The sequence below is a fragment of the Mastomys coucha genome, unplaced genomic scaffold, assembly GCF_008632895.1.
Source record: "Mastomys coucha isolate ucsf_1 unplaced genomic scaffold, UCSF_Mcou_1 pScaffold9, whole genome shotgun sequence".
Lineage (NCBI taxonomy): Eukaryota > Metazoa > Chordata > Mammalia > Rodentia > Muridae > Mastomys > Mastomys coucha.
Window position 1 is genome coordinate 13,513,943 of NW_022196915.1, and position 25,492 is coordinate 13,539,434.

Sequence of the window (25,492 nt, forward strand, 5' to 3'; positions counted from 1 at the left end):
CCTTCTTTCAGGTAAAAACAAGCTATTTCTTCCATTTGAATAGCATAGCCTTGGGTATACGCCATCCTTAGACACTGTCTCAGGTTGGAGCCTGTAAATACATCACTGGTGCTCTGTAGAGCAGGGCTGGGTTAGTGCTGAATACCTTTGGGACTGTGTGGGATTTGTGTTCTCAGCAAACATTGAGGATCTGGATGCTGCCTGCATAGATCTATGTGAAGCTGTCTTCCTGCTGCCTGCCTAGGGAAGGACTTGAGATGGTCTACCCTGGAGATGGCGTCCATCTGACCCTTGGGAAGCAGGAGGACGGTACCTCGGGCACTGCTTCCTGATCCACATCAACCTTTCTTGTCCTGGATCCTGATGAGGTAACTTAGAGTGTAGATAAATAAATACGTTCTGGCAGTGCGCCAGTTCTGAGCCTTGGCCAATAAAACACTTCAGAAAGGGATTCCTCCCCTGCGCCTTCCTAAGGTGGCGGAAGGAAGCCGTGGCTGACAGGGAGTTAAACAAACTTGAAGGTAGGTCACATTTTTGACATACCATTTCCCTCTGCTGACCTAGCAGCTGCACTGCACTTTGAGAGGGGCTTAGCTGTGGCTATAAACTTGGGTTTGTGATAATGTAAACTATTATTAAGATTATCTTTTTATTCATAATTTATGTCTGACTCTCTGCCTTATTTATGTTCTGTTTAAAACACTCCTGTACCTTCGGTACCCCAAGCCAGCATCACCCCTTTGAAATGAAAGAAGGCTTTAGAATAGACTATTTATACCTCTCTGGTTAAAAAGGGCTCTCGGAAAGAAAGCATTAAGTTGAGGAAGCTTCGACTCCCTGTGACGTCCCACATCAAAGCTGGGATGCAGTCTTGATAGAGCATTTCGGTGTATTCCACAGGCACTGGCTCTTTCCTTGGGATTTTTTGACTTCCTGAGTTTTCCTGAGGACTCCCCACCCCCACATCACTATCGTCTGGTAGAAACATTTACCATTAAGGGCATTATGGAAGGAAGTGAGACACTACCTGCACCCTGGCTGGTGGCACTGTGCTGGCCAGGCCTGGCTTCCCTGCACCCAGACGAGAGGAATGCCGGGTGAGTTCTGCCTCAGGTGCCCCTGCCTCATTTGTCAGCCGAGAGCTGGTTAGTGCTCGAGCCAAGAAAATCTAATAACTATTTCAGTTTTTAATAAAACATTTCTCCCACCCTTTGTTTCCCCCTATACTCCACCAAAAGAGGAGAACAGACTGCAGTTTTAAGCACATCTGGACACTGTTTTTGTAAAACTTACCCCGAATTCCCAGAAGGAGTGTATTGGTTCCCAGTTCTTGAAGCAAAAAAAAAATCAAAACAGTGCCTTTGTTTGTAAGTCCTGCACTTGCGTGTTCTGATGAGACATAGAGAAAGAGGCAACCATGGTTTGAGAACCCTTGGTCAGACCCAGACACTGCCCATATGATGTCCTTGCGGCTTACGGAAAGTCTATGGATGGCCTTTGGTTTTTTCCTCCAGTCATAGTGGGGAGCATGAGTTCCCTTTTGGGGGTGAATTTTTTTCTAATTCTATGGCTATTGGAGTTAAGGCCATGGTGCAGGGCACCTACAGACTTGGTGCTTTCCCAGGAAGCCTCCTCTGTGAACACTGTAGATGATCATGTAAGACTGTTCCAGACCTGAGAGCCAGAAGGCTTGCAGTGGGAGATGGAGTCCAACTTCCCTTTCCCAGGGCATGTTTGTGTTCTTAACTGAATCTTCTAGAAGCTTACCATTGTTAAGAAAGAGCTAAGAGCCGGGCAGTGGTGGCGCATGCCTTTAATCCCAGCACTTGGGAGGCAGAGGCAGGCGGATTTCTTAAGTTTAAGGCCCGCCTGGTCTACAGAGTGAGTTCCAGGACAGCCAGGGCTACACAGAGAAAACTTGTCTTGAGAAACATAACTCTGGTAAAAAAATAACAGTTCTTTGGTATACATATAACTTACCATTAAGGATGAAAACAATTTGCATTCTAATGAGATTGATGCACTTTTAAAATTATACATAAATAAATCTCAGACTGTGGGAGTGTTGTTCATTAAGTAGAGTACTTGGGTAGTGTACACAGAGTCCTAGGTTATCCCAGTAGGAAAACATTATAGGTCATTGTTTTAGGCTTCCTAATATATTTTTTTTTGTTGTTGTTGTTTTGAGACAGGGTTTCTCTGTATAGTCCTGGCTGTCCTAGAGCTCACTCTGTAGACCAGGCTGGCTTCAAACTCAGAAATCCACCTGTCTCTGCCTCCCAAGTGCTGGGATTAAAGGCGTGCGCCACCACCGCCTGGCTAGGCCTCCTATTTTACCTCTTATGTATTGGCTCATCTATCCTTAAGGTTTTGTGGCATAACTTCTTGCCTTCTAATACTACACTTAAAACACATTTAATATATTATTTTAATAATATAATTATTACTACATTGTTTTCTTATAGTTGCTTTGTTTTTATGAAAGATTTCCAATAACCTTCTTTTAAAAAAAGGTCCATGTCGGATGACTCAGTCTATGAGAGAGTACCTGCTCTACAAGTATGAATACCTGAGAGATGCATTCACCTCACCCATATAGAAAGCTGCCTGGGTCCCAAGTGTCTGTACTCTTGTGGATGTGGGACATGGATCCCCAGAGCTCACTAGCCAGCCAGTATGACCAACAATTGAGTGCTGTGTTCATTGAGAGACCCCATCTCCAAAGAAATGATAAAAGACACAGGGTGTGCACCTCTCTTACCCACACAGGCACTCACACCCCACACTGTAACTTAGTATATTCATTCTAGAAAGTGCAACACCAAGTAAGAAGTCCTTTGTTTTCCAAAGTGAGTTGTAAATCCCAGAGGCAGGAGTTGCATAGATAACTTAATTTCACTTGGAATGGCCTTCCACTGCAGAAACACACTTCAAGCTTTTGCAACACCTGGCTGATGGATGTGGCTGCAGCAAAGCTGTCTTTTGTAAGGTTGAGCTGGCTTCACTGAATTTACACTGGATAAATGTTGGAAATGCAGAGCATAGTTTCCTTCCATGCCAGGGTACATGTCTTGACTCTAATCACAAAATGGACTAATTGTTTTCTGTCCCCAGCTTGCTCTGTAGAATTAACCCACCATGGTGTTTTTCTCTTGCCTCCCCTGACCCTCTGGGAAGAGTGGCAGTGTTAGGTTTCCAGAAGCCGTAATGTGATTACTCTGAAGGAAGGGAGATGTTGTCAGTCCGCTTCCTGGATTTGACAGTTTCTCTTTTAATTTTACACAGTTCTGTTACTCACGTGAGACCAGTCACCTAATCATAAAATCCCTTAAATTCATGTAATTTTAAAGAAACATATAGGATAAATTATAATAATTTGGTTACCCTTCAGAGCAGTACTCAGGACGCCACCCCAGAAGACTGCCTGCCTGGGATCAACTGTGCCTGTGCAGTGCAGCGCTGGTCATTTGTCTGTCTGTGCTCTCTGTGGATACAATGTTTCTTTGCCACTTCTTAGTAATGATGCCTTCCTTTCATAGGCAGTATTGATGAATGGTTAGAGCAGACTGGGACTTACAAAGAATTTGGTCCAGTAGTGCTAATAACTCTCACCTCTTTAGGTTCTTTTTATTACTTCTCTAATTGAAGAGGAGGAGGAGGAGGAGGAGGAGGAGGAGGAGGAGGAGGAATAGCTGTCAAAGCCTTGGCTCTGCTATGTATCTGGGGATTTTCCCTTCAGCATCGCTTGGAAGGCACTGGCTTTGTGTTCCAAAAGCAGGGCTGCTCATCTGACAGTGTGGCCTCACCTTGACCCAGCTCCCATTCCTACTTTTGAAATGACTTTAGCTGGAAACTTTGACTTTAAATAAGAAAAAATGTTTTGTTTTTTTTTTTTTCAAAAAAGTTTTACACTGCTTTTAATCCTTTTTGGCAAGCCCTTACTTTAGGAGAAAAATGTTACAGGCTTCTGATCTATTTCTGTTGTGTGCTTTGATTTTTGTAAACATTTTCAGTGGGAAGTCTGTATTGAAGGAGACAGATGCATGCTTAAGCAAAAGGGTGTGCTCTCTCTCTCTCACTCTCTCTCTCTTTCTGTGTGTGTGTGGTTTCCCAGCCTTTGTCCTGTAGAAGAATATGCTGGGACCATTCCATCAGGGGAAAAATATGGTCCTACCTGCAGTTCCTTCTGCCTTGTCTGTTTGGGAAATTTGCTCTGCAGTTGACCTTTGCTCTCTGTGGTAATCTATGCTGGACGCCTTTAAGAAGACTTGCAGGGAAAACTTCATGCCTGGGATTGACATTGCTTCCTCCACCCCTGGAACATTTATCTAAATGTAAAAGCATCCAGGTGGTCAATACTTGATTTTCATACCTTCTCTTTTTAAAAAAAAACCCTTCTCAGAAGGACTCATTGGTTATTTAGGAAAATCAAATCTGGTTGCTTGGCAAACACAGTTATTTCCTGGCCTAAGTATCTACAATGATTTAATTGGTGTGTCATTGTGTGTGTGGTTGCATGTGTGTGATTTAATGGAAATTCCATGTGGTATCATTGGGAACTTATGAAGAAAATTTTCTAGATTTATTGCTTGTAGTTTTTGGGCAGAGTTCTGGCCTCCATCCAAGAGTCTAAGGAGGCTTAAAGCTGGGGGGGTTATTCGTGTTTGAATTTATCCTTCCAGTTACTTACCATCTAAAAGCCAGAAGTAAAAAAATCAGAACCAGTGATAAACTCATTTACTCTTTGAAATCTTTGGGATGGATTGAAATAAAAGTCATGAGGGACTTGGAACTGGGTGATGGTGGCATTCTTTGCTGTGTGCCAGTGCCCTGGGCTTAGCATTGATTGTATCTCACCACTGCTGCCATACGGGTCAGAGTTTGTATAGCATAGAGAGTTGGAGTTCCAGGCTATATCCCTCATAGTGACACTTAGGCAAATATTTAAAACTATATCTAAAACCTAGCCCAGTTTATATGTCAGCCACAAAAACCATGCTCTGTAAAGGCAGCTTAGCAGGACTGAGAAAATCAGCTGTTTTCTTAATGTCTGGATATTTTCTTCCATATCTAGGATTGAAAATTTTAAAAAGGAATAAGCTATATTGTAGTTTATTTTTAAACTCAATTTCACTGAAATAGAACTGACTTAGATATGACTTGGCACCTGCTATTGAAAAGCCATAGAATCCCCCCAACACTCCCCCAGGAGCTTATCCCATGAAACAACATAAATAGTTGTTGCCTTTGATGATGTTACTTTGTACACTTAGCAATTCCTGGCACCTTGGACCAAGTTTTCAATTACTGGGTTGAAACCAACTGCTTATAAAAGTCTTAACAGCTGCCTTAATCAAGAGTCCTACTTAAAACTGGCTTTATACCTCTAACGACCTGCATGCACTTCCATTTCATTTTGTTGTTGTTAACTAAGTGAAGTCACAGTTTGATTTAGTAGACATGGTTGGTGTTAACCTGTTAGGAGGGACTGGAGTCTCCAGCAATCATATGCGGGGCTGGGTGCACTCCACAGTTTTTTATCAAATTTTCAGACATCCATCTCCTTCATGTAAAAAGCTGAAATTCTGTTAGAGGATTTTAATGATGGAAAAATAGTGGAGTGGAATTCCAGTGTTTAGCAAGTCATGCTCTCTTGAGATCAGGGCAGTAGTTTTCTTAAAGTCCAAAGCTATTAAACAAACGTTTTGTAAGGCCTTGCATCTCGAGATTTTGCATTTCAGCCAGTCTTCAGCACATGTGAATGGTTGCTCCTTGTGCTGTTTAACCCGGTTGTGGATTGGCTGAGCACCACCACCTTTGCTCAGCCCTTGTAACCTGTGAGAACCAGGCAAACCCTCCTTTCCAGCGGAAAGGCTTTAAAGGAACGAAGATCTGAAGGGCCCTTGGAGGCTGCTGGCTTACTCTGTCTGCTTTGAGACTTCATGTTTCTCTCAAGTGAGGCTGATTCCGATAGCTGGAGAGAAACTGTCATGAATTGCCCAGAATGGCTGGAGCAGAAGCTGAGGGGAGGGCTCTGGGTGGAGAGCCTTGTTCACATGCTTGTTAACATTTGAGGGTCTTTGACAAAGGAAGTCTAATGCCCTGCCCAGGTCAGCCGGCTTTTGCCCCGCCCCCCCAGGCCCTGTTGTACACAGGAAGTCAGACGCTAATGATGTTAGCGAGGGGACAAAGGCGCCCAGCCGGGGAAGGGGCTAATTGCTGTGTCCGGCTCCCAGGCGGCCAGCCTCCAGCTGGAGGGGGCTGGGCAGGATGCTCTAAGTGTTAACACCTGGAGCCGGAGATGCTGACTTCCTTGTTTTTTGAGGGCTGGGAGGGGGCATGTGGGCTGACTCCTTCACTCACTGACACAGATTCTCAGGGGCACATTTTAGGGAAGTGGTATCTAAGAGATTAGATGCAAATGGTTCCATCTGGAGGCCAGGTTTTTAGTGTCACCCATGAGAATGAGGGCTGGTGAAGAACCAGGAGGACGAAGACTTGTACCTGCCCATCCAGACTTGACTTTTGTTTTACTTCTGAACTGGCTGATTTCTTTCCCCTTCAGCAGTAAATGGACCGGGAAAGGCCAGATCTTGCAGAGGCAGACTGATATGGGAAAGGATCACCCAAGGTGGGGAGTTAGAGTCAGAACTGGTGGGGAGACGCTTCATTTTCTTAGAGATGAAGTTTTGAGCCAGCGGAGAACCCAAGAAGGTGGGCTTCCGGCCAGTTGAGGAATAAAGGGAGCACTGACAGGATGAGGAATGAAGGAAGCATTGGAAGGATGAGGATGAAGCATGAAGGGAGCACTGACAGGAGGAGTGAAGGGAGCATTGAAAGAATGAGGGGTGAAGGGAGCAGTTGACAGGATGAGTTACAAAGGAAGCATTGATAGGATGAACAGCGAAGGGAGCACTGGCAGGATGACCAGTGCGGGGAGCACTACTAGCCATCCAGCTGGGACTTCACCATATGTAGGTGCAGGTGGGATTTAGGAAACACATCCAGAGTTCAACAATTGGAAGATTGCACTCCAGGAGTGGACACGCCCAGTCAATGCCTGGTTTCAAGTATGGTCTCCGAATTCTTTGTGTGTAAGAACCCACTAAAACTGTTAAGGGTTCGGTGGGAGATTGGAATGTTACAGGCTTCCCCACAGGCATTCTAGAAACCCTTCCCTTAACTACACCCAGAGTCTTCAGTAACCAGAAGTGTCACTCTGCAGGGATCTGTGTCTTGCTAAGAGTCTTAGGCTGGGTCTTCTGCTGGGCTCAGAGGCAGGTAGTCTGAGTGCAGTCTTTTGGATTTTTGTAGGTTGGGAATAAGAGTTTGAAGCCTGTCTCTTTCCTAAATAAATGAAGCAGGGCTGGAGAAAGCCATAGAAAAGGAGTGTAGTGTTAAGCTTGTCTCCCACCCATTTTAAGGCTTTTCAGTACAGGACTATCCTGTGGACAGATTTAATCACCTTAGCCTACAATGTTTCAATTAGCACCAAAGTCTAAGAGAGTGGCCATTATTCACCCGTCCAAATCAGAGAAACCTACTTTAGAGGCAGTATGTGTGAGGACCTGTATAGAGGGAGGAGGCAAAGTTCCCATGGCAACATCACAGTCTCCCATTTCTTAGGCATTTGTGCTGTAGAAGCTGAATTCCAGATGTGACACAGAGCTGGAGACCCCTCCTGCCTTCAGAAACCCGTGTTTGAAGTGGGTGCAGCTAGGCACACTGCTCCCTGTGTGGTCCTAAGGCTTTTATTAGTAGTTAGGTTTTGAGCTGAACATTTCCTCTCAGCTTAAGCATAACAATCATGTTTATAGCTTCAAGTTTTCCACCATTGTCTAATCACTGTTTTGCTCTCTCGGAAGAGACTTCCTTGAGCTTCCGAAGCAGAGTCTTTGTTCCCTTCACAGCTAAGTGAGAGCGAGCCAGTAGCCGATTTGCCGTGGGGATGTGGGTATCCCCCAGGCTGGATGTTTGCTCCTCTGTACCCAGTGTTTACAGAAACTGGTTAATCTCTGTCTGAGAGCTGGCTATGTCAGATACCCTAGCTGCGGAGAACCTGCCTTTTACCTTGAAGATGCCGGCTGTCTGACATGAGGTTCTCATTTCTTGAGGGGAATGGGGTAAAGCACAGGAAAAAGTCCGGCCCTCAGTCCCAGAGGCATGTTTTATAGCCTGCCTTTGACGTTTTTGTAACTAGATGGAAAAATGCAACAATCTGTGTGTTTGCATCAGCCACAGGACACACAGCTGAAATCCTTACCAGGGTTACTGGAGAAAGAAAGGGCTTCCAAGGGCTTTGGGAACCCGGGAGGCAGTGGGGCAATGTTCTGGTTTTAAAAAAACAAACCGATTTTCATGTGTGTGGCTCTGTGTGTTTATCCACGAGTGAGTGAGTACAGGTACCCACAGATGCTGGGAGAGGGCGTTGGAGCCCCTGGAACAAATGCTTTTAACCACTGATGCTTTTCCATCCCTTTGCTTTTATTATTATTTTTTAAAGATTTATTTATTGTTATATGTAAGTACACTGTAGCTGTCTTCAGATGCACCAGAAGAGGGCGTCAGGTCTCGTTACGGATGGTTGTGAGCCACCATGTGGTTGCTGGTATTTGAACTCAGGACTTTCGGAAGAGGAGCCAGTGCTCTTAACCTCTGAGCCATCTCTCCAGCCCCCTTTGCCTTATTGTTGTTGTTGTTGTTGTTGTTATTTTGTTTCTCTGAGCTAAGATTCTTCTATAGCTCTGACCTGACTTGGGACTCACTCTTTGTCTTAGACTGGCCTCGAGTTCATGGCTGTCCTCAGTCTCCAACGTAGTGAGATTATAAACATGAACTATCATGCTGGCCTTCCATTCTATTTTCAAGCTTTCGTGTGTGTGTGTGTGTGTGTGTGTGTGTTTTGTCTGTGTAGTGTGTGCTCTGTGTGTGTGTGTTTGTGGGGTTTTTTTTGTCTGTGTAGTGTGTGCTCATGCATACATATATGTGTTTATATCTCTGGGCTTTAAGTGTGCAAATATGTTCTACTGTCAAAGCAATAAAAAAAAACAACTGAGAAATAAGGAATTTTAAAATCAAACCTGTAGAGGCTCCCATTACTTAGATTTGAGGTGTCTTGAGAGTCAGCTTGTGTAAATGTCTTCCCTCCCCACCCCCCCACAGGGTTTCTCTGTGTAGCCCTGGCTGTCCTGGAACTCACTTTGTAGACCAGGCTGGCCTCGAACTCAGAAATGCGCCTGCCTCTGCCTCCCAAGTGCTGGGATTAAAACATTCGCCTCCACCACCCGGCTTGTAAATGTCTTCTTACCACTGGTTACCTTTAATGGATTGGTGGAAGGCTGGGTGCAAGGGTAGGGATAGTAAAGTGGAACCGGGATGGAAGCGAGAGACTTGAGTTTGATAAGAAGGACACGCAGTAATTGGCATGTGGCTCCATACTAGGGCTCAGCAGTAATTGTCCCTTCAGCTTTCCTTTGGGAGCGTGAAATGAGGAACATGTGTGTTCTGATTAGCAGCATGTCAGAAATGAATCATGATTACGGCTTTGGTCTGGTGCACAGACTACGCTTTGGACTAGTGATTTCCTCCCTCCCCAAGCAAATCTCTTTAATTAGCTTAAGATCTCCAGGTCTTTGGGGGCTGGTGGAGTAATTGCTAGCGGGAACCCCACGTTTCTCCTTCAGAGCTCGTGTGCTCTGGCCATCCAAGACCTTACCTCCCCAAACCAGACTGTTGGCATCTTTCAGTTTCTGAAACTGGTTGTACCTATGGATAGGGTGAGAGAATAGCTCCCAGGAAAGGGGAGAGAATGCGTCCTGAGCAGATCCAGGCATGGGCTGGCTTCTGATTCATTTTCCTTGTGTTTTGGATCCACCAAATTCTCCTTAGCTTACATCACCTGAGGTGGCTCTGCTGTTCCTTATCTAACTCCCTCCCCCTCCCCTTTTTCTCTCTTTCTCTTCTCTCTCTCTTTCTCTCTCTCTCTCTCTAAGGTTTTGCACTGAAGTAAGTGGGATCTGCCTTTGTTTATAAAGCCATTTGAAGCAGTACAGTCACATGACTGGCTCTCTGCACCCCTCCTCCTTGTTGGTGGTATCCATTTGTGCATTTCTGGCCTCACCAAGTTTTCTGCAATCGTTTGCTCTCTTCTGCCTGGAAACTCAAGGCGGAGATAATAAAATGATGGAGATAGTAAAAAGTAGGAGTTGGCCTTGGTTTTTAGCAGTTGCTAGGCTTGCCTGTTTTGTTTTTGTTTTTTTTTTTTTTTTTTTTTTTTTGCTGGGTTCCAACTCATCCAGAACCGAATTACAGAGGTGTCAAGCAGGTCAGGGCAAGGTGGTTTATATACTGACCAATACATAAGGAATATACATTCTGCTACTAGTCATTGTGGGAACTCCATCCCGGAAAGATGCACAGGTTGGAGTGGGAAAGAGAGACCAAGGTCAGCACGCTCTCACTCTCCTGTATTTCTGCCACCCCCACATCCTTACACCCTTCCAAAAAACAAAAACCCTATCTCTTTCCTGGGCTTGGCACACAGTCAGTCAGCCTTTGATAGATATGTTTTCTGCCTAAATAAATAAATGCATGATTAAGCCAAAAAATACACACACAAACCTCACTTGGTGCTCCATGGTGACTTTTCTTTTTTTTTTTTAATGGGCTACTCACAGAGCTGGTCAACTGCTTTGTAAACTCTACTCTAGGAAACAGACTTGGGCTTTTAGCTACTACACCATTTTGATATTTAATGAGCAGAGAATTAAAGGTACTTGTTTGTTGCCTGTTATTCAAAACCTATAAATGCCAAAGCCTGAGGCCTCAGGGTGTTACATTCTTAGTTAATTAACCACCCCCACTCTCTGCACTAACGGTAGCTTTTAATTTGTTCCAAAGGGAGCTGGGAAGCCAGGCCCCATGCCTGAAGCTCTGCTGTGGAGTTTCCTTTGCTTGGTGCGCTACAGTATAAGCAGGGCTCCAGTATGAGTGAGGCTACGGTATGAGCAGGGGCTACTGTGTGAGTGAGGCTATGGTATGAGTGGGGCCACAGTGTGAGCAGGACCACTGTGTGAGTGGGGCTATGGTGTGAGCAGGGTTACAGTATGAACAGGGCAGAAGCAACAACAAGGACCCGACGAAGCTGTGTGCAGGACGGAGGGGGCACTTCACTGCTCTAAAGGAGTAAAATTCAAGATGCAAGAATCCTATACCACAGTCTAGCCATAAGTCAAGAAGCAAAAGCTTGGGCTGGAGAGATGGCTCAGTGGGTAAGAGCACCGATTGCTCTTCCGAAGGTCATGAGTTCAAATCCCAGCAACCACATGGTGGCTCACAACCATCCGTAATGAGGTCTGACACCCTCTTCTGGTGTGCCTGAAGACAGCTACAGTGTACTTATAATAAATAAATAATAAATAAATCTTTAAAAAAAAAAAAAAAAAAAAAAAGAAGCAAAAGCTTGAACACAAAATGGTGGCTGTGGGGTAGCATCCCTCCCAAGCATCAGGCTGCTGTGGCCAGTTTCCAGAGAATGTCACAGGTTTTAAAGCTATCTGAAGACAATGGTGTCCCAGGATGGTTTAAGTCCCATTTAGAACAGATTCAAGGCAAGTTGTGCTTTAAGTATGACACTCCCCTTTCCAATAGAAAGCAGGCCAAATGGCAAGGTGGGAACAGGACTACATTCTGTGTGCTTGCAGTATAGCTCAGTTGGTAGTCTTGCCTGATTTGCACGAAGCCCTTCTGTGTTTGATCCCTAGTGCTAGTATACGTTGACGCTGGCCTAGAATCCAGCACTCAGGAACAAGAGGCAAGTGGATTGAGTTCAAACACTCAAATGGAGTTTGAGGTTTGCCTGGGCTAGGGAACCTGTCTCAAAAAAAAAATTTTTTTTTTTTTTTTGACTAGGCACAGTGACCTTTAATTTCAGCAGAGGGCAGGTGGTTTTCTACACCAGCCTGGTTTTCCGTAGCCAGTTCCAAGCAGCTAAGGAACTTTGAGAAAGCTGGTAACAACCTTCAGTGGACAGACTATACAGTACACACTAGGAATGGAACTTCAAGAGCATTCATACAAAAGAACTGAGATGTGTGTGTTTTATTTTTTTAATCCTTCTCCCACCTCCTTTTCTTTTTAAAAACACACCTATCCCGGCAGGGAGATGAGTTTAAAGAGCAGCCCCAGCTTTCACGTGTTTCTCACCTGGCTGCCGCTCAGTCTCTGGAAGCTTTGCAGAGCCAAACACTTGGCATCTGTCCCCTCTTAAGTCCTACACTAGTCCTTCCTTTCAAATGGCTTTGTTCTTGTGCTTGTAGCTCAGGGAAGTTCAGCAACCTGCCTGAGGTCACATAGTACAGGGCATTGACATCTGATAAACTTAAGCTCCACCCCCTTCACTCCAGATGGCCTCCAGTCAAACCCGCAGAAACCCATCTCTTGGCAGGATTTCAAGGCCCAGCTTTGAGAGATCAGTGTTTCCTGTCTGACTGAAGCCAGGACAATGTGTAGCTATGACAATACAAGTGACAATGAATAGCTATGGGTACTCCAGGGGAGACCAGCCTGCCCTGGCGCATGCTGTGTGTGCATGTTACACTGAGATTCATCTATACTGTGGTTGGAACATGCACGTGTTGGGTCTCAAACCCAGGGCAAGTGGCTGACTAAGGTGACTATTTAACATATGCAAGTGGACCTGGTCACCAGCTTCTCCCAGAATCCCTGAGTACTTCCTAGTTTCAGGGTATGCCTGACATCCTCTGCACCCTGTCCTGAACTCTCCAGCCTGAGGTGGGAGGCCTTTTTGTCTACCTTTTACTCTCCTGGCTCTTCCCTCTCTCCTCTCTCCTCTCCTCACAAGGCCTGGCTCAGGGTCATATTCACTTTGGACTCTCCCACATGTCCCTACCTCTGGCTATGCTGTCCTTCATATCTACAGTAAACTTTCTCCTCCACCATACCTAAGAGCAGTCATGTCTGTCTATCCTTCCTTCCTTCTTTCTTTTTTCATTCAGCTTTTCATCCAGTTGTTGCTCTGAAAATTACCTTGAACTTCATGGCATAAGATGACCCAAAGCTCCTGCCATTCTGGAGGTCAGAATTCTGAGTGTCAAGCCACTGATCTCAGTGTTGGCAGTGTTGGCTCCTCCTTGATGCTGCATCCGTTCCTTGCCTGGCCCAACCTGTAGAGGCTGCCCAGTCTGGTTCAATAGCTCTTTCCACTTCTGTCCTCAAGTATGAATCATTCTCCAGTCAGCCAATCTCCCTCTTCATCCTTGCTCTGCAGTCACACCTCTGGTTTTCTGATACAAACCCTTCAAGGTCTTCTAAGACTCTTCACATTGGCCCACCAGGATGACCCAGAACACTGTCCCCATTTCAGCATCACTGAATGTACTTGATTCACACAATCCTTTCCACTGTACGTAAAATAAGTCTCAGGTTCTAGGGCATGGATGTGGGTGTGTTTAAGAGGTTTTCATTTCTGTCTGTCTCCCCCCCCCCCTACCCCCCACCCCCCGCCCCGCCTCGAGACAGGGTTTCTCTGTATAGCCCTGGCTGTCCTGGAACTCACACTCTGTAGACCAGGCTGGCCTTGAACTCAGAAATCCGCCTGCCTCTGCCTCCCAACTGCTGGGGTTAAAGACAGGCAGCCACCACTGCCTGGCTGTCTGACTTAATATAAGGGAAACAACAGTGTTTTGTGAGCTAGCCTGGGCACAGTGTTTCTAAGGTGGCTCCTGCAGAGCAGCTAAAACAGTTTGGATGTGAGTAAGGGCAGCAGCCCCACGGAAGATCTACTGCTCACATGCCGAGAAACTCACAAGAACATTAAAGTACAGGCAAGAGCTGGTAGCCAGGGGGGTACCCTGTTTCTGAGCTTCATTGATATACATGATTAGTTACAGGACTTCAGGGCGCCAGTTGTCTGTGGAATTGAAATCTCCACCACATTTGTGTTCACAGAAGTGCCACGCTTGTGGAATTTTATTGACTGCAATGACTGTGAGTGGCCAGTGAATAGACAGGCAGACTGTGTCAGGACCATAATGTGTTTAAGGACCAGACTAGATAAGTCAGGCAACCTATTGGGAGCAAGACCTGGGTGATGGGAAGGGGTTCATGGGGAACATGAAGAGAAGGGAATTCTGGGGATACAGGAATGCCTAAATGGCATTGAAATGATTTACGGGGTCGTGGCTGTGGTGGGGATTGGTTGAGGAGTTAGGCAGTTAAGGGCACATCAGGAATATGGTATAGAGGGAGCCTGTGAAGGACTGAGACTTTGGGGACAAAGGAAGACAGATGATGGACGTGTTTGTACCTCACCTTTATGCCAAAGCCACTTGAAGTCAAGGTCTGGGTCTGATTTATAGCTAGATACTCAACCCTGAGGGCTCAGGACACATTGGAAACATCCGTGGGTGATGGGTAGGTGCCACACACAAGTCTCACTGTCCCTGAAGCCAGCTCCCCAAATTTCAGAAACCTTATTTGGATTAATTTAGGCTCTTGTATGCACAGCACAGCACAGCACATATACATAGCAGCCTTTGCAAATGCCTGCTAATTGCTGTTAAAAACATGACTGAAATGGAAAGGGAGGGGGAGCAAACAAAAGATAAGGGGAAAGCCAACCAAGTTCCTGAAAGTTGTGTACTTGGTCACTAGAGCCCCTGACACCTGCTCTTTTTTTTTTAAATAAGTTTATGTGGTTCTTTATTTTATGCATATGAGTACACACTGTAGCTGTCCAGATAGTTGTAAGCCTTCATCTGGTGTTGGCAATTGACTTTTTTTAGGACCTCTGCTCCCTTTGGTCGACCCCACTCTCTCAAGCCCAAAGATTTACTTATTATTATAAAAATAAGTACACTGTAGCTGTCTTCAGACGCACCTGAAGAGGGCGTCAGATCTCATTATGGGTGGTTGTGAGCCACCATGTGGTTGCTGGGATTTGAACTCAGAACCTGTGGAAGAGCAGTCAGTGCTCTTACCCACTGAGCCATCTCACCAGCCCGACACCTGCTCTTAAATGGAATGTTTTTCTTGTTGAAAAATACTTGGATGCGGCTCCATCGTCTTCTTCCCTCTCCCAGAAGGAAACTGCTGTGCACATTCTTTTAAAACAAACAGACAAACCAGTTCAGATACTTGGATTCAGATACAGTAGAGGGGAGCTGTGTCTGTCGGTTGTTGGCTGTAAACACCGATCTTGGCCTCTACACTGGTTTTCCTGTCTGGATGCTGCTCTTTTCATCAGTGTTCTAGTCCAGTTACCAGCCTCTGCTCTCTCAGGCTCTGTGTACATCTTGTACGCGTTGTCCCTACCCTTCATTCATCATCCTTACTCAGGTTCTGCCTTGAGGAGGAACCCTGTGTTTCTCTGCTGCTGGCTCTTTACATATGTTTAGCCACGTGCACTCTCTTCTGTAAGTGGGGAATGCTCGGTGTGCACTGTATCTGTATCCAGTTAGACTCCTGTGAAAGGATGAGCAAGCACCAGGCTACTTCATGTGGGTTCGTTGCAAACTACCGCACCTAAAGCAACGTCTGGCTCACTGTGGGCCGTGAGTTTGTTCATATCCTGGGGCTCTGTAAGGGGGAGGAATGGTGCAGTTGGCAGCTTTGAACTTTCCTAGAGGGCTGTGGGAATTGGATTGTCCTCTTCCTGCTTGTTTCTTGGGTCTCTGCCTCCTGGAAGCCAGGCAACTTCTGTTTGCACAGACCCGACACCTGAGGAGTGATGGATGCTCTTAATATTTCACTGTCCGGAGTTTCATATCCTGAGATGAGTTCTAGATTCTCACAGTAGGCAAAGAAAAAAGGGTGGGTGGGAAGGGAAGCAGGAGCAAGAAGGGAGCCCCAGGGGTTACTTGAGTCATCTAGTTGGTTTAGGTTTGGTACTTTTGCTTTCTTATTCCTCACTTGGTGTGTCTGTGTGTCTCCGTGCCTGGCTGGCTCTTTTCTGCACAGCTGTGATTTTTTTTTTTTCCAAGGCCTGTGTATATCTGAACTCAGGGATATGGTTTCAGTGAGCATGCCTGGCTTCGGGATAAGCAGCATGAACATGGCTGGAGCATATGGAAGTGATGGGGTTGTGGCCTGAAATCCTGCACCCATCAGGAGTGTTCTCCATATTGTGTCTCAGTGTAACAATTGCCCATTAAACACCAGGCTGCCAGCATATGGTTTTCCCCAACATCTTCCTTGTTAAGTGGAAAAACTTTAGCTGTGTGGTTAAAATATTTTCCCATCATTTAGCACTTTAGAATTAACATATTTTGGGGAATTCCCCAATTAATACCGAATGGCATTTTTGCAGATTATTAGAGAGAGATTTAGACAGCGTCAGTAGACCTGGCTTGGCTGACCCAGAGCAACCCTTTCTCTTAGGATCAGCCTTGGGGTTAGGAAGAGGTGGGGTCGTCGTGAGAATCTGGTGCTCCCTCTGTGGCCACTGTAATTAGAACAGGAAGCCTGTTGGAGTTGTTACCCTACTATTAAGGCTACAGATGGCTAATGGCCACATCACTGAGAATTAAGAGTTGGACCTTAAAAGTCCTTTTTTTCTTTTATGACCCACCCCGTGTATTTCCAACGTAGGTATGGAGGCGAGGCAGTGAAGAATTTTCTCATTAAAAGTAATGGCTTATTCCCACGTTCATTCCTAGTCTTGGAATGAGAACTGGTTTCCGTAGACTTGAGGAATTGCCTGTCTGTCTTGCCTTGCTAGAGCTTTCGGATGAGGCTGTCTGGTGGGCGAATTTAATAGCCAATCAGAGGATCCAACTGGAAGGACTCCATCTGGCAGTCTTGGTCTCTATCCTAATTGTACTGCTAATGAATTATTTAACCCCTAAACAGACCAGTCTGCTCCTGTTATCTTAGGCAAAGAGTGCCCAAGATCCCTAGTGGATTAGAGGATGTTGGACTAGAGGGTGTTTGGAGTGGGTGGGTGGGTGGAGTCATGAGACTGTGCTAGGAGGAGCTGACCTATAGTACTGACCTGTCCATGGGCCTCTACAATGCTTTGTGTGTTTAGATTCTGTGGGGAATCTGTGCTGGGAAAGTTAAGTTGGCTTCACTCTGTGTCATGCTCTCTTGTTTTCCCACAGGGAGTGGGGCCGGCCAGCAGAAACAGCGGGCTGCACAACATCACCTTCAGATATGACAGTAAGTAACCAGCTTGACCACAGAGAAAGGGGCCCTTTCCAAAATCCAAAACTCCCACATTTGTACTTTGTTGAGGACATTGCAGATCCTGGGGTTGAGGACTTTTCTGAGCCTGTTCAGGTTTGTCAACAGTTAAAGCATCGAAGCTCCATTAAGCTACCAAAGTGTTTGAGAGCTCAAGTGTCTTCAACTGAGGTCAAGTGTCTTCAACTCAGGATATAGCCTGTGTTTAGGAGGAAACACAGAAGTCAGTAGTTCGCACTAGAGGACAAGGCAAGGATGGAGACTGTGGCAGACTGGGCAGTCTGTCTGATCTGAAGTGGGTGCCGCTTCCTAACTCCAGCTCATTGTGGTCTTGTGGAATTCCCACTGGGAGTGGCTAGATGTGGTTTCTAAGAATAGCCAGAAGTTCTAGGAATAACTACCCCACTTCATCAAATACTTTTCAATATTGGCCTTTTATTTAAGTTTTTTTTCTCCCTCACAGACAAGAGTGGGCCAAGCAGATCTGTGTTTCAGGGTGGCCCAGGGGTCTCTAGTTGGGCATCTCTGACGTAGGTTTCGGTACCAAGTTCAGTTTCCTGTCTGTCTGTGTGAGGTGTAATAAGTGACTTAACTTTTCCTTACCATCAGTTGGAGGCTGAAATGGGGTGGTACTTATACTGTCTCCCCTTGTGGCAGGCTTGCTGTGGATGCTCGGTAAACACTGTCCGCTAGTGTTACAGGTTGGTCCAAGTGTGTGTGTGAATACAAGAAGCAGTATTTTTTGCTGAACTTTCCTGACTGAATTGTTTTCTAAGGACAAGGTGACTTTCCCTCTGATTAAACATTTACAGTCTGTTCTGAGCAGCTAGTGTCCTTCCTCAGAAGCAAGTTAGCTAGAGCTCCGAGTATTTTCACCATATAAGCACCGATTTATATGTTAACTTGGTAAGAGGGACCACAGCTCGTTTTTGTTGGCTCTTGACTGCTCAATTCATCTCTTAGAGAAGATCAATCGGCTGTCCTCTGACCAAGCTTGGGTTGTTGAGGTCATGAATACAGCCTGACAATTTTGAGATAGGAATACGTGTTTTAAATTCACATCCACAGATGCCAGCTTGAGTATTTTAATTTACCCAGAAAGACTTACACATGACGACCAGGCACTTCCTGTCCATGGTGTGTGTATGTTTTAGGTAAATGCCAAGATGGGAATGAAAGGTTTGCAAGCCTATGTTACTTGATTCTGCTAAGTAAAGCCATGTGTAGAGGATTGCTCTTTGAGTTAGTGATTACTAATCTATGCCCTGGTGGATCTTGTATTAGCATCCAGGGCTCATCTGCAAACAAACATTGCGTCTGTAATTTAATATGGATTTTTGTGTGTTGGGAAGCTATGCCTGCCGAACTTAAACATATCTTATGGTTGTCTTTTTTGTTTTTGCTTTTTGTGTGTGTGTGTGTGTGTGTGTGTTTTTGACACAGAGTCTGGTGTAGCCCAGGCGCTCCTTGTCACTTAGTCATTACTTTCTTCTTAATTCTTCATCATTTAATTAGACTTTAATTCATGGTTCACTTCAGCTTCTGAAATACTTGAAGTTCAGTTAATTTTTTTTTTTTTTTTTTTTTTTTTTTTTTTTTTAGTTTTTGGCAAAATATCATTTAGTCAGAAAGTTTTTTGTTGTTGTTGTTAACTATAATTGAAAAGTTTAGACCAGCTAATAATTGATAAAGGTCATGTTTTTAATACTGTATTCAGTGTTTTATAGTAAAAAAGACATTTATCTCTTCTGTAAAGAACTTTCTGATCAGTCAACTGATTACTAGTTCTGTTTAAAATAGTTAAGAACCAAGCTAGGTGCGGTGGTGTACACCTTTAATCCCAGTACTCCAGAAGCAGGTGAAACTCTGCCAATTCAAGACCAGTCTGGTCTACAGATTGAATTTCAGGACAGCCAGAGCTACATAGTGAGACCCTGAAGGGAGGAAAAAGTCATCAGCAAAAGTCATTATGAGTCCTAACAATGGCTAGACACTTCTAATAGGCATGTGAGTCTGCACACATACGCGTTGCTGGTGTTAGTGTATGTACACAGACACATGATCATCTTATGTCATAAGACATTTATCATTAAGCACAATATGTAACATTATGTAAAATAGTAGTCATGGTCTTATTATCATCTCTCTAATATAAGAGTTTGTTGGGGCTGGGTTATGAGAAGAAAAAAAGTTAAAAACTAGTTATCGAGTTTCTACCACAACTACCACAACATAAAGATCTTATTTTCTATCCTTTGTCATTTGATGTAGTAAAGAAAGAAAATGTTTTGCCTTTAAGACATAGATGAATTTCACACGTCTCCTAGTCTCTTCTGACCCTGCGAGCCACATTTCTTTTTTAGACTCTGAGGGGGGTTATGCCTAAGGAAGTTTTAATACATTTCTGCCTATATTCTTGTATTTGTGGAAACCCTGTTGTCAGTTTTGGCATCAGGAGTGGGAAAGGGTAAAACCTGGTACTCCTGTTCATTTGTCTCTTCAGATCTCAGTAAGCGGGCTTCTTTTGTATTACAGACCTCAGTAAATGAAGATACTGGAGCTCAACAGGTGTGAGAAGATCTTGTCTTTTCCTATACTGGGAAAAACTAAACTGGCCGCAGTTAGGATTTTTGCAGGCTGAACACTTTGAACTCAGAACTTAAGCCAACAGTAAGAGCAGCTAGATATCTTGCCCCAACCTAGCTCAAGTTCCCCTTAAGCTGCATGTCATCATTCTGCCCCTGTACAAGTCAGTGATGAGTTCTCAGCCACCTAGCTGATGTCTTGGGCCATAGTTTTTTAATATGTACAATATAGGGGTTGGACTGGTTGTTGATACACCCTTTCTCCACTCTCTGTATTCAGTACACATTTTAAGAGCATTCCCTTTTTTTTTTTCCATTTTCATGTGTTTATACCTATATACACATTTGTATATGTGTAGGTGCACATGTGTGGAAATGTATGTGCATGTGTGTACATATAGTTGGGTGTGCACATGGAGTCCAGAAGTTGATATCAGAGTGATCTGAGATCACCCTTCCACCTTATTCATGGAAACAAGTGAGATTCACCAGAGAAAAACCCATTCAATAGCCTAAAAACCATTTTAGGCTAAAGTTAGAGTAAGCTTAATACTGACCAAGATATGGACTTTGGTTAGGAGCGTTCCATGAAATTTCCTAGCTAAAAATGGTCCCTTGTTACAGGGCTTTATAAGACAAGCCTATAGGAAACAACTGTAACTTCCAGCACTCCAGGAGGTTAGCTGGTCCTTAGGCAGGTGGTGCTTAACAGGTTAATTCTGGGCATTACACAAGATCTCTTAGTCAAACCCACCTCTTGCTGCGATGGTCAGTCTCAATAGCCTACTTGGTCTGGGGATGCCCTGCCGATACCTCCCAAAGCTGGAACTGCCGGACAGCAACTATGCCCACAAAGCTGGTGATCTGAATCTCCAGTCCAAATACTAGGAATGCGAGCAGTTTAACCACTAAGCCCCCTCCCTCCTCGAAGATTCATGTTTTAGTTAGTATAGGTAGAATTTAGTTGGTGTGTTTATTTTTGTTTTTCGAGACAGGGTTGCACTATGTTGCCCTGGCTGTCCTGCAACTTTGTAGACTAGCTTGGCCTCAAACTCACAGGGCTTTGCCTGCCTCTGCCTCCTGAGTGCTAGGATTAAAGACCGGCACCACCACTGCCTGGCGGACTTTAGTAGTATTACTTACATCCTTTTAAGTAATACTGAAATAAAAATGCAGCTGGTTTTGAAGCACTTGATGTTTAACAAGGAGAACCTTGCCTGATGTGGTCGGGCAAGAAGTGTAGAGGCGTGCAGGTAGTATATGAATATATTTTAGTAAAAACAAAACAAAACAAAACAAAAATATCTGCTGGGCAGTGGTGGCACACGCCTTTTAATCCCAGCACTTGGGAGGCAGAGGCAGGCAGATTTCTGAGTTCGAGTCCAGCCTGGTCTACAGAGTGAGTTCCAGGACAGCCAGGGCTACACAGAGAAACCCTGTCTTGAAAAACAAAACAAAACAAAACGAGTATCATGCTGAAAGACTTGGAAGGTGCCTCCCCCCAACCCCCAGTCTTCACCTAGGTGAGAGTATGGATGAGCTTTGCTTGGTTCATATGTTCATATACTGTCTTCTGTTACCTCCTGAAGTGTTTTTAGTTTTAAAAATGGGGAATGAGCAGTGCAGCTTACAAGGGGAATGCAGCAGCCTCACCAAGCTCCTTAGATATGCCGAGTCTTTCACCCCAGGGGAATGTCCCGTAGATTTGGACTTTAGGACCTGAAGCCCTTCGCAGTAGACAGAGTAGGAAATACGCAGTAGAAGAGACGATTTGAGTGGAATCGTGAGAATGGAATGGAGACAAGCAGTGTGGACACTATGGGTTGATATCTGCTGTAGAAGCCACGGAACAGTTACCCTCAGCAAGGCCGTCTGCCTTAGTGTGGTAATTCTCTGAAGTTCCAGCAGGATTCTGGCTCAGAGCTTCTGGGGCCTTTGAATGTACATTCAGCTTATATATAAGGTGGTAGCTAAGTAAGGTGATAGTTCCTTTGGCACTCTTGGACCAAAAAAAAAAAAAAATCAAAGAAAATGTTAGGTTTTTTTTTTTTTCCCTTTAGCCATTAAGTAGGGGCTTTGGAGTTTGGGAATTGTGGGTATCTCTGTGGAAAGCAACTTTGAGAATGTTAGGTGGAGGCCCCATCACTCAGGGTTCAAACATGGTGCCTTGTGTTGCAGGCAGTGAGTCATTTAACAGTTTGCCTGTGAAATTACTCCCCTGTGTGGACTCACACCCGAATGTTAGTTCCTTTTCCCTGGTGACTTTGCCCCCTCTGTGTCTTCTAAAAACAAACACACAGACAGAACTGATGTCAGTCCTTCCTGGTTTCCTTCAAACAGCCTAGCAGTAAGGAGAGAAACAAAAGACAACAAAGCTAACGACTGACACAAAAGCCTGCTCTGTAGCCTAGCCGTCCTAGCCATCCTAGTGAGGTCCAGGGATTTAATTCAGGAGGGGGGTGTTGCTGCGGTTATGGCCCTCTGAAACTCCTTATGTTCCTCCAGCTACAGGCAGCTTTAGTATCTTCTGTGAGCTTTTGGCGGAATTGATAGTAGGAGTAGATTTGGCACTTCTAGCCATACTCTGCCTAGTCTAGTAAGATGACATTGAAAAATAAAGGTTAAAGACTTAACTATCAATTTTTCCAACTCTAGACTGTACCACCTACTTGAATCCCGTCGGGAAACACGTGATCGCTGATGCCCAGAACATCACCATCAGCCAGTATGCTTGCCATGACCAAGTGGCAGTCACCATTCTTTGGTCCCCAGGGGTCCTTGGTAAGTGTTAGCACGCATGTCCTCCGTGGGGGGTGGATGGTGCTGGTATGAGTGGCTGTGTGTGGTGGCCTCCAGGCAGGCAGGTGTTGACAGTGAAGCCGAGAGTGCTCTGGACACTGGCCTGCTTTGTGTTTTTATACTCCAGTCAGGGACACACACACACACACACACACACAGTGTCCCCATGGTCTGTGTTTTGTTTCTTTGTTTGAGTTTCAAAAGATAAATGTGACTGGTAGATTTTTGTAGATTTACTCTCATTTCATAGTCAGAAATAGGGAGCTGACAGTGTTTTTTGGAGGCGCCTGTAGTCTGTCCAGGGCACATTGGCCTTGGCCTTCAGCATTAGTGGTCTCTGAGCTCACAATAACGTGAGGGCCCATCTATGGCATATTTGATTTTTTTTTTTAAAGGAAAATTCTTGTTTTCATAAGAAAGCATGAAATCATTGAGTTTAAAGTTGGAGACCAAGTTGAATTTTTTAGACCTTGTAGGCCAACAAAATTCAGAGTGAAATAAAGAAATAGAAAGCAAGCAAGCCCCACTTCTTTGGCCAAGTTGTTTGGCCAAATCTATCCTTTTTTTGGAGGGGTGGGGTGGTTGAGACAGGGTTTCTCTGACCCTGGCTCTCCTCATACTCATTGTGTATACCAGCTGGCCTCGAACTCATATCTGTGTGCCCCTGTTTCTTGAGTGCTGGGATTATACTTGTGTGCGGGATTATGCACCAGGCTGAGTCTGTCTTGAATGAATTAATACCTAAGAGGATGGAATAGCTAAGCCAAGATGAACTAAGATTCAATTCCATTCAACTGAACTTGATTGGTAAATTTTGTTTGTTTGTTTGTTTTTTGTTTTGTTTGTTGAGACAGGGTTTCTCTGTGTAGCCCTGTCCTGGAACTCATTCTGTAGACCAGGCTGGCCTTGAACTCAGAGATCTGCCTGCCTCTGCCTCCCAAGTGCTGGAGTTAAAGGCATGTGCTACCACCGCCCGGCTGTTTTTTGTTTTTTTGAAACAAGATCTCATGTATCCCTGGCTAGCCTTAAACCTACTCTGTAGCCCAGGATGGCCTCCAGACTCTGATTCTCCTGACTCCACATGTTTTCACCTCAAAAGTGCTGGGAGTAGAGTTGTGTACCAGTACACTCAGCAGCTCCCTCTTGTCTTCCTATGTAGTTAATGCTGGCTTCAACTCACTGTCCTCCTGTCTATGCCAGCCAAAAGCTGGAATCCTATGTGTGTACTACCATACTACCAAAAGGCTGGGTGTGTGTGTACTCCCGTGCTTGGTTGGGATCCTGTGTGCACTGCCATGCTTGGTTGTGGGATCCTATGTGCACTGCCATGCTTGGTTGTGGGATCCTGTGTGCACTGCCATGCTTGGTTGTGGGATCCTGTGTGCACTGCCATGCTTGGTTGTAGGATCCTGTGTGCACTGCCATGCTTGGTTGTGGGATCCTGTGTGCACTGCCATGCTTGGTTGTGGGATCCTGTGTGCACTGCCATGCTTGGTTGGGATCCTGTGTGCACTGCCATGCTTGGTTGGGATCCTGTGTGCACTGCCATGCTTGGTTGGGACTGGTCTTTCATATGAAGCATTTAAACTGCAGAGCCCTGACTTCCCTGGTGGTTGGTGGACAGAGAAAGCTGCCTAAGAACAACTGCTGCTGTTATCAGAACCTAGGTCCCAGCCCTGCACCATCTTTCTGACTGTACTGGTCTTAGACATTTTTTTCAGGATGTGGCCAGGGAGAAGTTAAAGAAAGCCTAGATTTCTTAATCTGAATAGAAACATCCCAGAGATACAGTGTAGGAGTGAGCGTGAGAGAGAGGGAAGATGGGGAGGTGTTGGGCCAACTTATCTGTCCACATAAATACTGCTAGGTTTAAACCCTATGCATTTCCAGAGATAATTTTATCCTAACACATAATGATTAAGATTATTCTCTGGGGGCTGGAGAGATGGCCTAGTGGTTAAGAGCATCGACTGTTCTTCCGAAGGTCGTGAGTTCAAATCCCAGCAACCACATGGTGTCTAACAACCACCTGTAATGAGATCCGATGCCCTCTTCTGGTGCATCTGAAGACAGCTACAGTGTACTCATTTATAATAATAAATAAACCTTTTAAAAAAAGATTATTCTCTGAATAAAAGAAGCAGTCACTCCATTTAAGGCTTAAATGGCCAACCCTTGATCTGACAAAGAGCAGGCTCCCTCTCTAGAAGAGAGTAAGAGGTGTAAGCTGGTGTTGGGATGAGAAATGATGATTTAGGGTGGGGTTGGGTGGAGTGGGGGGGACACGGAAGGGATCTGTCTATCGAGTTGACACCTCGGAAGTCAGGGGAGTGCAAAGGTTAAGGACAGTGGCTGCAAGCTCAGTGCTTCCAGGCGTTGTTTACCACGTGACTGACAAGGGTAGGAAGGTCAGTTTCTCTAGCCTTACTTTTCCCATCTGTAAGTGGGATGGTAGTACCTGCCTCCCATGTTTGTTAGGAGGAATTCATGAGAGTTTCTCCACATTTAAGGAGAGATGCGTCACAGGCATTGGCTTTGCTGCCTTAGCCTACCTCCAGCTCTATATTTAGTACTATGATTTCAGTTTGCCCACTGAAAAACAAGGCCCAGCCCTGCTCTGATGGCGCGTGCCTTTAATCCCAGCACTTAAGAAGCAGAGGCAGACATGTCTCTTGAGTTCGAGGCTAGCCTGGTCTACAGAATGAGTTCCTGGGACAGCCAGAGCTACAGAGAAATCCTGTCTTGAGAAAACAAAAAGGGGCTGGAGAGATGGCTCAGTGGTTAAGAGCACTAGCTGCTCTTCCAAACATCCTGAGTTCAATTTGCAGCAACTACATGACTCATAACCATCTGTAATGGGGTATGATTCCATCTTCTGGAGTGAGTAAGTTAAAAAAAAAAAAAAA

The 25,492-nt window shown here is 45.0% G+C and overlaps 1 protein-coding gene across 2 annotated transcripts in view; it reads left to right on the forward strand.

The window, feature by feature from the left end:
• Positions 1–25,492, forward strand: part of Il17rd (interleukin 17 receptor D) — a 66,116-nt gene that overhangs the window by 18,638 nt on the left and 21,986 nt on the right. For both annotated transcript variants that reach the window (XM_031361442.1, XM_031361443.1), the window contains exons 2-3: positions 17,121–17,178; positions 22,443–22,568. In XM_031361442.1, coding sequence (XP_031217302.1) covers positions 17,121–17,178; positions 22,443–22,568 — 184 coding nt within the window. The remainder of the gene's footprint in view (positions 1–17,120; positions 17,179–22,442; positions 22,569–25,492) is intronic.